Source organism: Drosophila persimilis, unplaced genomic scaffold (genome assembly GCF_003286085.1).
Source record: "Drosophila persimilis strain 14011-0111.01,24,50 unplaced genomic scaffold, DperRS2 tig00000002-arrow-pilon, whole genome shotgun sequence".
NCBI lineage: Eukaryota > Metazoa > Arthropoda > Insecta > Diptera > Drosophilidae > Drosophila > Drosophila persimilis.
This window is the reverse complement of record NW_020825289.1, coordinates 22,246,443-22,260,493: the sequence shown is the minus strand read 5'-3', so window position 1 is coordinate 22,260,493 and position 14,051 is coordinate 22,246,443. Positions and strand designations below refer to the sequence as shown.

Sequence of the window (14,051 nt, the reverse complement as noted above, 5' to 3'; positions counted from 1 at the left end):
GGGGGGAGTTTTAGTCGAATTTGGATTTTGAATGCATTACGATATCACCGCCGAATTGGACGGAAGCAAGAAAAATGAATTATATTCCGTGGCTTATCAGCGCTGTTCTGTGGCTGTGGCTCTGCCTGTGCCTGGCACTGCCCGCCCACACGGTAGCCGGCCGATATAACATAAGCTTTGCCCAGCTGGATACGTGCGACAGTTATACGATCAAGGAGGCGGGCTATGCCTACCGGGACTTCTTCATGGTTCACACGCTGGACAATAACCAGGTCAATAACAATAAGCGCCTGCACTTGAAGTTCTATGTCCTTACCAGCATGGATGCGCATATCTTGCTCTCGGTGACCAACAGACTGCGTCCCAATGACCGCGTGTACGAGATTGGTATGTCAAGGTTACACTGAATGGGATCTCTTAGCGACGTACAATCTCTCTCTTTTTACCCACTCTCTGTTACAGTGATAGGAGCCGGCGGAAATACGTTTTCCGCCATCCGCACGGCCATGGGTCTGCGACGTGTATCGACGAATCAAGATCGGAATTTATTATCTGTGTTCGAGCCGACGCCAATAGAGATTGTGCAAACCCAGGGTGAGGCTCGTCTCTGCCTATCCAAAGTGCTTATCTCAGGCGTCACTTCCTCTAATTATCGTCCCTCCCTCCACAGATGCTGAGCTGTTTGTTTATATACCCGGATTCAAAACGGAACCACTGCTACAGTTCATGGACGCCTCGGCCCTGACGATCAACTACATAAGCTTCAGCTCCTTCGGTACTAACACTGCGCGCTGGTTCTACGACTGCTCCTTCGATGGGTTCGGTAAGCTCCTGAGCAAGACAGGATCGGACTGACCACTTATTCTGATTGTTCTTGTTTTGCTTGCACATCATTAAAGACAAGGAAATATCGAAGGAGACGCCTGCGCTGTCATGGGAGCAGAAACTGCTGGCGGATCTCATATACCAGGGCGAGAATACGAGTGTTCCGGTGAACCTAACATCGATTGCGTTCCATTTCCAAGCGCGTTCGATCGCCTACGAGCAGGCCAATGCTCTGCTCCGCACCCGAATGCATCTGATGATGGTTGGAAGAGAAACGGCATCTAGACCTTAGACAAATCGATTTATCTTCTCGTCTACCCACAGCATTGGCAGGATAACCGTCTGCGTTGGGATCCAGAGCGATACGGACAACTGAAGTCGTTCGAGCATCCCCGCTTGGAGATCTGGACGCCGCAGCTCACAGTGCTGAATGGAGCCATGGACTCCCTGGGGGAGGCGCTCCAAACCTACGAGCTTCGTGTCTTTTCAGATGGCAATGTCACCCTGTACGCTAGCAACCTGGAGCTATCCAGCTGGTGCGTGGACAGCGCACGAAATTGGCCGAAGGAGCACATCGCGTGCGACGTGGAGCTAGGCGTGCTCAGACAGCCAAGTCAGAGCAACATAATCCTAAAATACGAACGGCAGCGCAGTCCGATCGCACCCAATGAGCATGTGAACACGCCATCAGACTGGACAATCATCGGCTTATCAGTGCTGCATCTGGGAAACGACTCGGCCAGTCGATATTCGGACCAGGGCATGCTCCAGACGATGGCGGGCGATGTGGCCATTGAGTTCATGCTGCAGCGGAACAGCTCCTTCTATATGACGGTCTTCTATATGCCGCTGATTGGTATGGGAAATACTTTTATTTTATAACTATAAACCATCATATGTTGTTCCATTGCAGCCTGCGAGATCTTCATTATCCTATCGTTTGTGCTTCGCTCCACCCGACGTAGTGCTCTCATACTCATTGCCCTCCTCATAATTGCCTGGGGACTTATGTACATAACGCGCCACGCCTCTCCGCACTATGTGCCCGCCTTAAGTAAGCCGCTTTTCTTGCAAGGTTCTATCAGATATCAGGATCTCAGGGACTACAAGCTGGTTCTCTCTCTTTCTCTTTCTTGTAGTGTCAGACTACAAGATCATAATGATTGTCAGCTGCTATTGCTATATCCTGCACATCTGCATCATGTGGCTGGAGCGCTATCCGCCAAGGAACAAGGCACCCGCATTGCTTGCATCCTTGATCAATTCGAACCTCCAGCGCTGTGTCCTAGGGCTGCGCTATGCGGATGTGAGCGGATCGAATCATTTCATTTTCATCTAAGCAATCTACATAGTCTTTCTGTTCTGTTCTTTCAGTCGAACGCGTACTGTGACATTCAGGAGAAACCCTGGTCCCACTTGGCCAAGATCCTCAACAATCTGAGCTTCATTGGCGTCTGCATTGCGTTCGCAGTGATGAATGTGACAAGCGGCGTTTGAAAAATCGAATGAATTTCCTTTATTTGCAGTGAGAGAGATATGTTATTAATGGGTTCTTAATAAATACGAAATATTCAGAGACAGATCCGGTTCGGTTCGTTTCAGATAGAAAGAAGGATTTCGACTACTTTTGGACTGTGGGAAATACTAAAGGAAGAACGTGCCTCGGCTGCTGCCGCTCCATGCCTCACAACTGGATTCTCGACCTGATCCGCGTCCATCCCCATCCCCTGATGGAGCAGCGTCCGCTTAGTGATAACCATAGTGGTCATCATACGGTGCAGCGTAGCTAATGGCTGGGGCGGCGTATGACTTCACTACGGCAGGCGCTGCGTAGCTAATGGCTGGGGCGGCGTATGACTTCACTACGGCAGGCGCTGCGTAGCTAATGGCTGGGGCGGCGTATGACTTCACTACGGCAGGCGCTGCGTAGCTAATGGCTGGGGCGGCGTATGACTTCACTACGGCAGGCGCTGCGTAGCTAATGGCTGGGGCGGCGTATGACTTCACTACGGCAGGTGCAGCGTAGCTAATGGCCGGAGCAGCATATGATTTAACAATGGGCGTGGCATGGGAAACAACCTGTGGATGAACAAGGAGATTAGTTTAAATTAGTTTTAACAGGCTCCGGACATAAGAGCTTCTCCGTACCGAACTGAAATGAGAGTAGCTGGTGGCCGGGGCATACGACTTGACAGCCACTGGAGCAGCCACTGCCACAGGCGCCGCATACGACTTGACCACCGCGGGAGCAGCATAGCTGTAGGACGGAGCATGTGCCGCATAGCTGTAGGACGGAGCATGTGCCGCATAGCTGTAGGACGGAGCTGGGGCATAGCTGATCGCTGGGGCAGCATGTCCGTAGCTGATGGCAGGCGCCGTGTGTCCCAGTCCATAGTCGAGTAGTCCGGGGGCGGCACTGGCCACAGCCAGCAGCGTGGTGGTAAGAATCTGGCAGAGCAACAAAGAGAGATCTATAAGCATCCCGCTGATCCGATCCTGTCGATCGTGCTGCTCGACTCACCAATAGTTTCATGTCTGCTTGGCTTAGATTCGCTTGGCTTCGAGGGAGAACTGCAACTGTAAATGGATTGCGTGCATTGCGTTACTTTTATAGTGCACACCGATCCGATCCGATGCGATCCGATCCACGCACTCTTAACGGACAGAGCTACGATCGGACAGAGCGGCAGTGCGGACACTGCGGACAGATGGCTCGAGTAGATAGCCAAACGATTTCGATCTGAGCTGAGCGTCAGACAAAACAGTCAACAAAGCGGGCCAACAGCACCAATTTGTGAAGTATCTGGCTGAAGTGGACGATGCATGAATGCAATTCTCGTGGATGCTGTTGTTGCTGGCGGTTGGGGCAAGAAGCTGCGGCTGCGGCTGGGACTGTGCCTCGATGGAGCTCCGATCTGATGACGCAACGATCTGGCAAGGCAGACCACTTGCCGGCAAAGGCTTCGCTGCGGCAGGCTGTGTGGCAGGAAAGGCAGACCTGTGTCTGGAGATGTATTTCCACTGGGGAGTTTCGAATTAGAAAGCCTCCGCTAATTGAATTCGTTGATTAACTCCCCAATTTGGACAGCCGGCCAGCCCCGCGGCACCACCCCATCTAATCAGTCCGAAGCCTAAATCAGAATGCTTTGGCCCGCACCCCACCCAACCTTGCCACTAACAACTTAATTAGCCTTTGGAGAATGTCGTCTAATTGTTCTCGCAACAATTCTCGACCCGCCTACTGGGGCTGGGGCTGTCGTCTGGTGTGGCTCGAAAATTCTCCCCAAATTGCATAATGGCCGCGCTTGCCAAATCGAACATTCAACAATCCCAGGCTTCATATTTATCTTTATCGTGCCTCGAATGCCGCAGCGTGCCACATTTGACCATATTTGATGGCCATAACAGTTGTCTGCGGCCACGCCACATCACAGACGCAGTCGCAGTCGAAGTCTGAGTCGAGGACACTTGGCTAGGAATCATTGCACTAGCCCCTTCTCCCGCTGCAATCTATGCGGCAGCATCTGACGGTACGTGGGACTTTTTATTGCATTTGGGGTGGGCGAGGGTATAAATCGATGACATGCTGCGATTACTTCAAAAAATATTAATGTATTCTTCTAAAAAGATCATTCATGAGAGCCTAACAAATTGTTGCGAGTAGATTATCGGCGAAAAACGAATGATGGCAACAAAACTCCTGTATGTATATATATTATTTTTCAAGAATTGAAAGACATATTCGAGATTTTTGGGATTACAGAAGTGCGAATGGTAGTAAAATGATGTTAAATGATTTCCCAGTATGAGAGAAGGATTTGTAGGCTTGGTAGAATCGATGAAAAAAGGAAGTTTCACCTGGAATCGCTCTCTCCAACCAGGAAAAGCTTTCGGTGAGTCTACCAAAAGGCTAAAAGCCCCCGAAATTTGCAAAAATTCCAAGACTTCCAGCAATGTTACCCGTCTCAGAAAGCAGCTTGCAACAGCTTTGGCTGAGGCCTCCTCTCAAGAGGCCACGTCATCATCAACAGCCACTAAAAAAGCATATTACTCTTAGGTTGCGATACATACTTAACTCACAAGGAAAGAGAGAGACAGAGATAGAGACACCAAAAGAGAACTAGAATGAGCGAGAGAGAGAGTGAAAGACACTTGTGAGTGGGGTTCATGCATAAATCATGCCAATGGAATGTGATTTATGTGAAATCTATTAGCAAATATTAAGTCAATAGCAACAATTGCTGCTGCTAACATCGGCAACTGCCAAACCAAACAAGTGTTCCATGTCCACTCCGAAACTCCGGTTTCGTTTTGGCCACGGTTTATAAATAAAAGATTTCCATTGAAGCCACACTGCATGCCCCACATTTGGCCGACGTGGAAAGCAATTTTCCACCAATCGCTTTACGAGTTTGTTCAGTTCGGGATCCATTCTGCTCCGTTCCAATCCATTCGAGCTTGCGCATAGAAGGCTTGCCGCCCTTCCTAATGCCAAATTACCACACAAAATGCCGCTTTAAGGAGAGCGCACAGCACAACCCCCCCCCCCCCCCCCGCCACCATCCGACCCCGCTCTGATCGGGCCAAGACAAGTCCGATGGCTCGATTTGGTGATCGGGCGGCGTGCGCTCCAAATGAGTGCAAAATTTTTAGGATTTTGGATTTTGGATGACGGGCCTAATTAACCAGTGGACAAGTCTGAGTCGGGGCAGCGTTCAGCGTTCGTTTCAGCTTGCTTTCCCAATGCCTCTCGCATTCGACAAATTCCTCTCTCGCATTGTGCGCGTGTTCCACGCGGCGTATGCTTTATTTTTCATCAATTCAATTAATTAACACCACGATCGCTTCTAGTGCCTGGCTCCGGCTCCTGTCGCATTTTACTTGCAAATGTTACATGTAATGCAACAACCAACAACATCTTGACTCGGACTCCGAAGGATCGAATACCCTAGCAGATGGCAGATGCAGCCAAACGATTCCATTACATTCAATAGAATTCCATCTTCCCACAACAACCTATCCAAAAATATACCCTTCTTCTGTATGTTTGGCACACCTCAAGTAAAAACTATGGTACTCCCCGTAAGGGTATCCCGAAATACAAAAAACAGAAACATTGCAAAATGGACAAACGCTGCTTAATTAAATCAGAAACAAATGGCAAAATCAACGACGCGAAGGAGCAGAACAGCTAAAAAATGCGTGGCATTTATGACGCTTTGCCTGAATTTAATGAATGAATCAGCGTGTACATGGATATGGAAATGAAAATGGATATGAATGTGGAGCTGACAAAGTTAGAGCCCCCGAGCTGGCTCTGGTGTTGCTACAGAGACGGGGGTATTTTGGTGCTGCCCGGCGTTTTGCATTTGGCAATCTCAGATGGAAGGCGAACCAATGACAGTTTCCAATCATGAATTGGTCTGGTCTGGGCTTTTGGTGTCGTTTCTCGCGCCGCTGTCGTTGACCGACAGACCAGGAGTCGTGCTCGTGGCTTGTTTATGGGATGACTGCATTCAGACTGTCGGGTCGGTTGGGAAACGATTATTGCCTTGATAATGGGAGAACTGAGTGCGATGCTGCTGTGGATGTGGAATTGGACGGGATTGGACGTGTGCTGGAGGAACTGAAAAGTTTCCAACTCTGGGTATGTGGGTGCTGTGCTGCATGTTCTGTGATGGGACCCGACCCTCTTGGTTATCGCTGTACAAACGCTGCTGCACATTGGATTGACTGCCAGCCGGCGATCGCTGATCAAATGCGGATACTTGAGCAGGCGGAACTGCAGGCTCTGGTTAAGATTTTGATTTGCGACCTCAGCACAGGCCATGAGGATAACAAGGGCATTGTCGCTCTAATCAGCGACCTGTGGTTTGCAAAATGCAGGTTAGGGACAGCGGTTCCACATCCACAGCGATTCCTCAACAGGAGAACAGGAAGTCCACAAAAGGCAAACAAAAGCGTGCGGGAACGTTGAGAGTCGCAGCAAGGGTGCCTCTATCGGCACTATTTGCGCGCAAGTTTTTAAATTTTCTTGATATCCAGTAAATGTTTAGAGCTTCGCTTTAAAGTAGCTAGATGTCGCGCGTTTCGAAACGACTCTTCTTCTTCCATTTGATGATGCCCTTCTTTTGCGACCTACACATGTCTCTTGCATATATGTAATGTAAGATGAGAATGTAAAATATATGCATTTTGACGTAATATTGTAAAGCATTGCATACTTTTGTATGCTTCGGGCCATGTCAAAATCGCGTAGAAATGCCATTTTGCGGCCCCGGTCCAGCCCCGATTCATAATCTCAATCCTGATCAATATCGAATTTCCGATCGATTGGCATCACAATCTAAATTTTTTCAAAAATGGAAAAAAGGCGTGTTTATATATGGATAACGGAGGTTTTTCACGCTGGCGCTTCCATGGGGCTTATATGAAAAAAAAGCGGCCAAGCTTGTCAACAGACGTAACATTTCCCCTTCGGATGTCACCTTAGATAATTACATAAATATGTAGTTCAAATGTAGCAAATGTGTAACCATCGCGTAATTAACATGTAGACAAATTAATTAATTTTATTTAAATTAATTTTTTTTTTTAATATTTAAATATTTTTTTAACAATAATGCCATCTATCTGCTCCCTTTAAAATTGCCCATCCTATAGAAAATTTATTCAGCACCAATTATTTGTCTATTACAAAAGTAAACTACAATCTTGCTATAATGCTCAGCTCCCCCCTTTCATTGTGGCTGCTTACTTGGAAAACTAGTTTTAGCTATTATTATTAGTTATTATTAGTTATCTAGAGGCCACTCGTTTTGGCAATGACTAGTTAGTAGATCGGTGAAACCTTATGGGAAAAGAAGGCAGAGTGTGTGAGAGAAATGAATGAACATTAAATTACAAAAAAAAATAGTTTTTGGGATTTTTGAATGAATTTGGCATTTACTTTAAATAAAACAAAAAATTATATAAAAAATGCATTTTGGAAAAATTCCAGTAACATTTGATGTCCTTGTGGGAGAAATGGGTGCACCAGCCCCGTGATGCGAGTGAGGCTCTCACCTCTGGATTAATTAAATTAATTCTTATATGAGCAGACTAATTTTCTAAACTCCTATTCAAAAATTTTAGCATCGAAAGTTGGAGTTTGAGATTCATTTATCGATTCCCCTTCATAGCATTTCCACAAAAGTCACCCTATAATCAATATTGCGAACCGAACTTAAATATAGATCAAAGTCACTGAAGCTAACGGTGTATAAGCAATGCACACGGACACGGAGTCGGAGGCAGAGACGGGAGTCCCATGAGCCATCTGTTTGGGCGATGTCAACGATTTAAAGGGTGCCTAAAGGGGTCCCCTCCAACCACAAGCAGTCAACAGGTGACGGATGACTGAGTGAATGGTTTCATAGGTGGGTGGGTTTTTGGGTGGTTGGCTTCGGTTATCCGCCCACTGACCTTAAAATATAATATTAAACACAAGGCTTGCCTCGCCCCCTCTCTGGAAAATCATTGATTGAGGGACTAATTGGTTTTAAGGCCTTTCCGTTAAGTGAAATTCAACCAAATCTTGGTGCACAACAAAAGAAGACTTCTTGCATAAAGTGCCTCTGTATGGGTGGGGTGTGTATCTGGTGCTGGTGTTGGTGCTGCTGCTGCTGTTGTCTGACAAGCGTCAAGTGCAGTTTGAAATTCAAGTTGCCTAATAACTTAAAACCCCAAGCAGCTTTAATGGCCATAATTCGTCTCCAATGCTGTACGGCACGGACGGAGGCGCAGACGGAGACAGAGACGCCGACGACGGCAGAACGAAAACAGAAGAAGAACCCGAGGCGGGACCCAAAGCCAAAGCCCAAAGCCAGAAGGAGTGTCCCGATCTCATTGTTGTTGTTGTTGTTGTGGCAGTACTATTGACATTATTGATGGAAATTCTTTTGTGTTTTACGAAAATAGAATGAAGACAGTGTGGTTGGTCGAAAAGTAAATACCCTGTAATACTTAAATATGCTGGAAAGCGAGGAATAAATATTTAAAGTATTTTCAAGTTGATGCCAATCATCAAAGAATCATTTTCCATTTATTTTCAAGAGTTTCATCATTGGGCGACACTCTACTCCATTTCCGCTTATTTTTGGATGCTTAAGCGGTGATAGAACCTCCTTTGGAAAGCGCATCCGTGTAAGAAGAAGCGACTCGCCCTGTTTACTCTTTCTTAGCAGCAAATGAAAGCCCAACGGCGGTGGCTCACGATGGCCGCTTATGTGGACAGGTGCATGTGCATGTGCATGCCATGCCCCAAAGTGCGACTGTGTGTGTTTGCCTCCGTTTTTAGTTGCCGTCCGTCTGGTTCTGAATGCAGCCCAAGACCCACAGCCACAGACCCCAGACCCCAGAAACATAGTTAGACCCACAGACGGACAAAACAGCCAAACAACCAGACCTAGACCCATACCCAGACCCATGACCAAGTCCCAAGTGCGTGGCCCAGCCAAACAGTTATGCAAATCGCGGAGTGGAGAGACAGGCGCACTGTCTCTGATGCAGAGCTTTATTTTTGTATATTTAGCGCCTAATACCCAAGTTTATGTCGCTTAATTATAGACCTTAGGCAGCCGACTGCCTTAAGCAAACCGACAGAACCGAACCTTTTGTTTAACATGCTAATCGCTCCTCCTACAGCTACAGCCTAGCCAGCCATCCTTTCTTTTCTGTATCAAATGACCCGCTCTAAGACGCCACTCGGCACCACGCCTAATCAGGCAGGCAGGCCTGGAAATTCTAGTAGCTTGGGAGCGGAAATCCGTGAACAGCGATGTGAAATCGATCGATCGATGGATCGATGGCCATATATAGTATGTATATAACAGCTGCTAAGCTGATTTGACCAATTCCGAATAGAACAGTGATCGAAGAGCGATCGAACAGCGATCTGCTTTTAATAATGTTTAAATAGCGTTTGAGCAGCGGCTCGGCGATTAATTTGCCATAAAAGCTGGGGCTTTGATTATTTGTCCAATTTGGTGTGCGGGAGATTTGCGTAGCGCAAAAGAATGGCCTAGTAAATTGAATACATTACGAAGAAACTAGCTTATAAGATATATTGGGAATGAAGATTAATAGAAAATAAAAAGAACGAAAATACTGTGTCTGTAAGGGATGTTTGATTGAGAGGATGTTTGGAGTATCCATATCCATTCTCTATAGGTCTTATAGGTTAAGGTAGAACATCCCTTCTTCCAGTTTGATGAGGTTGTCCTATATGATCTATTATTATACAATGAGATTCTCTATATGAATGAATCTCTCTAAAGGAATGACTTCCTTTTTGCCAGCCAAGGACGTCTGCGTTCTTGAACAACAGAAAACTAGCACAGCTGCCGGCGATAGATAACATTTAAAACATTTCAACGTGAACTTTGGCCTTTCCACGAAATTGAAATGACACAAATTCTGCATAAATTTCCATTCGAAGGACAATGCTTTCCACCTGCATTCGGAGGCGTGGGTGGGTCTGTAGCTGGTGGCTGTGGGCAGCCTTTCAACTGTAACCTTTTCGCATGCAAAATGAATGGCAAGCTCCGCTAACAGGGTTAATCAGACCACTCTGCTCCCACAGCGAGAGAGATTATTAAGTGCACTTATAATTTATGAAATTTCCAGCGTTCATATTACATTATGTTCTTATTCCCTACAAGGGTCGATGAGGATAGTACCCTATACTTCGGTTTTCGCAAGTACTTCTTACTGCCGTTGTTGCGTAGTTCGTTTCTTAGTTCCGTATATTTGGGTACATTTTTATATATATCGAATTTATTTGTGGAATTTTTTGAATTTCTAAATAAAATTCCGCAAATAAAGGTATAGGGTATTCATTTAGCTACGCTAAACTCCCCTTTTCTCTTCTCTAACTCCACGTCAAACCAACTGGTTCGCCTCAAACATGATCGAAGCGGGCTTCACTTGGTGGCTTCGGTTTTATTTGTTTCACCATTTTCGATAAAACCAGTTTTTGGATAAGATCCAATAAGAACAAGTATTTAAAATAAGCCAGTCAAGTAGAAAATTGATTCATTGGTCGGATAAAATTATGTGGGCAGGACTGAGTGTTCTATCTAGCTAGTAATATTGGACGGAATATCAAAAACGAAGAATTTGAATAATTCATCGGTATATTTTTAAATGAGACCGTATATTTCGGCACCTATTTTGCTCTGTTATAATATAACTTGAATTCGTCAGTATATTTACGGTATGTTTCGGTATATTTCTGAGGGTCTGCCAGCTGCCAGGTCCAACGGCCAGCTGATTTAAAATTGGATCTCTGAGCCCCACAGTCGTGTCACATTCAAACAAAATAGTTGAGCGAGTCGGTTGTGTTGGAGCCCGTGCTCCCCATTTTAACGTATTAGCTGTTTGTGTTCCCGTGCTTCCCACTCGCGTCATTTGTGTGTGGAGTCGGTCCATAGGCGCAGCTCCACCTCGTGTAAGTCGGTGTTTGTGTATTTGTGTGTGCCTATTTGTTTGTTCCCTGCGTTTCAACAAGTGTTTCAACGTGCGAAACGAAAGAAAAAGTCAGCCGCAAGGCCTTATCAGCATTTATAAATTTATTATAACGAATGATGAATACGAGCATAAACAAATTCCAGTGAATAGTGCAATATTTCTGCTACGTATGCGGTAAAATATTTCCACAGCGTGTGTGTGTGTGGAAATGCAGGGACGAAAATGATCGAAGCCAAGCTTTAGATTTAGCTGTAAATGCAATTCGATTGAATGCAGCGGAGTGGAGGGGAATGGAGCGGAGCTTTGATTGATTTGAGCAGGAAATTCGAAACGAAACAAAACGGTTAACCAAGTTGCCCGAGAAACGAAATTCAAAACGCCCTAATGTCAAGGTCTGCTTTGCTCTGCCATAGGCTCTGCTCTGTGCATGTTGTGTCTGGCTTAATGGACTTGACCCCCATGTCTGTTGGGGGCTGGGGCTGGAGCTAAGACTTACTAACCGAGATCCGACTCGGATTGCGTAAACTTATTAGCTCGGCTCAATTTGGAGTTGCAGCATTTGCCTGAAGGGACCCATTTAGGGGTAATTTAAGAGTCAAAGTTCTGTCTCCTCTCAAAAAAGATTTTCACAGCGAAAGATTTCCCTTTATTTTTTCAATCAGTTCTTGTCCGCAATTAATCCGCAAGTTTCATCCGAAATCTTTCATTCATTTCTAGCACAAACCAGAAAATCAAACAAACGAAAACAAACAAAAATGTTAGAAAAATTAACGAAAATGCAAAAAAGTATAAAACAAAGTGTTGAAAAGGTTTAGCAACTGCGAAAACGACATACGAATTTTCACAACAACTTGATGTTTGTAACGGATTTTCCACCAGCTTGTAAAAACTGAATAGTGGATTCTTTAGCCTCTGCTTTTGCTTCTGCGGATCCACCGAACCGCAAGTTATTATTTTGCGAGTTTCTTTTGTGGATTGGATTCGTGCCACTTGAGGTGAGTCGTGTTAATTATTGCTAAATTATCTACTAAAATTAGCTAATCCCAGCCTTTAGATATGACTAAATTACGCAGGAAATCCTATTCTCTAGAGCATGAATCATAAGCTATTTGCAGAGGAGATCAGAGCAGAGCCCTTAAGTGAATCACAGCCTCGGATGGCCCACATTTCAGAGGGATGGATATATATAGAAAGAGCTCCGTTCCTCCTCTAGTGGGCATTGCATCTGTCAGCTGTCTGTCCATCCAATGCTACAAATCGAAGCCAAAAGCCGTCAACCCATTCGGGTTGAACAAACTCAAATCGAAAGCGAGAGGCACATGAACTTCCACAATCCGTCCGCACAGATCTCGAATGTCGTTAAAATCGCACAAGGTTAGAGCCACAGTCCACGGAGACCTAGACGCAGGGGCCGAAACATTTCATTTTCATTACGGTCCACAGTCTAGACTCTAGGAGTGTATTGTGTGCACCTGTTGCGGTCAGCAGTACTAGATTTCACTGTCGAAACTGGATCTGAATTTCGTAAATTCGTAAATTTGTCACTTCGTATTTCGATTCAGGAAAATGGTTTGTGGTCCAAAGTGTTCTTTTTTCTGCCTGTTCATCAGTGCGTGGGCAGTGATTCAGCTGACCCTCATGGGGATATTCTTTCTCCTGAATTCGATGGCGCTGATCGATGATCTGCCCCTGACGCCGATTTTCCATAGTCTGGAGGATTTCAGAACCCATGCCGATGTAACCTATCAGGTGGTGGCCATCCGCTGTTTTGTCACCGCCTTGCTCTACCTCTGCTTTGGGATCCTCTCGATCTGCTGCATTAAACGGAACAGAGCCAAGGAGCGGCGTGCCTTGGAGTCCTCGCTGCAGCGTTGAATAAATTATTTTGTATATTGTTTTCTTTATAATTGGCCATCTGGCAGTGCCACCCATTCACCCACACCAACACCCTCGCACTCACCCACTGAGTGGGAGTCCAGCTACAGCCACTGGCACTGCCACCCACTTGTTAAACCAGAACCAAAACAAGTTTGTTGACCGCATTCTCTCTCTGTGTTTATTTGTTTGTGTGTGTGTTTTTCTTGTGATTAGCTCTGACTTCTTTATCCACGAACTACTTTTTCTTTACGAGCCTAGCGTATTGTGCATTCGATTCGTCTCGACTAACCGATTTTTAACAAGTGTTCGGTGTTGCTGGCACCGCACGTGACACCTTTTTCGTTCTCTTTGGGGCATCATAAATTTCCATGAAATGCTCTCCCTGCCTGCCACATGCTAATGCGGTGTGGGTTCAGTTCTGATGCTCTGATGTTCTGCTCTTCCATCATGGCTCCACTTTTCTGTTTTTTGTGCTTATCTTTTGGAGCTTTTGTGTACCGTTGTGTAAACTATTGTACACGATTTTCTAGTTGTTGCTCAGACCTGCATCTATTTATCTAACGTGTTATCACTCACCCAACCACCGAATGCACTCTGCCCGACTGACTCAGAGATCGTTTTTAGGTTGAATTTGGAAGCTACCTTTACCTAGAAGTTGTCTTTGCTTTAGTTTTCGCATTACTTCCATGAAATATATACGATTTACAGATTTACTACACAAGTAGTCTTTCATCTACCCCTCTGATCGTACGTCGTATTCAACTTATCATTCCAGCAGCAACCGAACAATAATACATTTCGTTCGTGAAAAATCATCGTTGCTCTCAGACTAAAGTTTA

General features: G+C 45.6%; 4 protein-coding genes across 5 annotated transcripts in view; 3 read left to right on the top strand and 1 right to left on the bottom strand.

The window, feature by feature from the left end:
• The first annotated feature begins 29 nt into the window (after nt 1–29).
• Nucleotides 30–2,407, top strand: LOC6601610 (neuronal acetylcholine receptor subunit alpha-10). The gene is made up of 8 exons (XM_002026610.2): nt 30–387; nt 463–594; nt 671–823; nt 900–1,087; nt 1,150–1,681; nt 1,739–1,879; nt 1,965–2,131; nt 2,200–2,407. The coding sequence occupies exons 1-8, from the start codon at nt 75–77 to the stop codon at nt 2,320–2,322; spliced, it is 1,749 nt and encodes a 582-aa protein (XP_002026646.1). The 5' UTR covers nt 30–74; the 3' UTR covers nt 2,323–2,407.
• A 61-nt stretch (nt 2,408–2,468) lies between these two features.
• On the bottom strand, nt 2,469–3,584 carry LOC6601609 (cuticle protein 16.5; the record flags this gene model as incomplete). The annotated part of the gene is given in 4 exon segments (XM_026985663.1): nt 2,469–2,904; nt 2,974–3,273; nt 3,347–3,374; nt 3,376–3,584. Coding segments are annotated over 4 exon segments (870 nt in total), but the record flags the coding sequence as incomplete, so codon positions are not given.
• An 8,512-nt stretch (nt 3,585–12,096) lies between these two features.
• LOC6601638 overlaps nt 12,097–14,051 on the top strand; it is a 39,969-nt gene continuing 38,014 nt past the window's right edge. For both annotated transcript variants that reach the window (XM_026985806.1, XM_026985805.1), the window contains exon 1: nt 12,097–12,329. The gene's annotated coding sequence lies outside the window, so the exon portion shown is untranslated. The remainder of the gene's footprint in view (nt 12,330–14,051) is intronic.
• Nucleotides 12,771–13,376, top strand: LOC6601608 (ribonuclease kappa). The gene has a single exon (XM_002026608.2). The coding sequence runs from the start codon at nt 12,901–12,903 to the stop codon at nt 13,207–13,209; it is 309 nt and encodes a 102-aa protein (XP_002026644.1). The 5' UTR covers nt 12,771–12,900; the 3' UTR covers nt 13,210–13,376.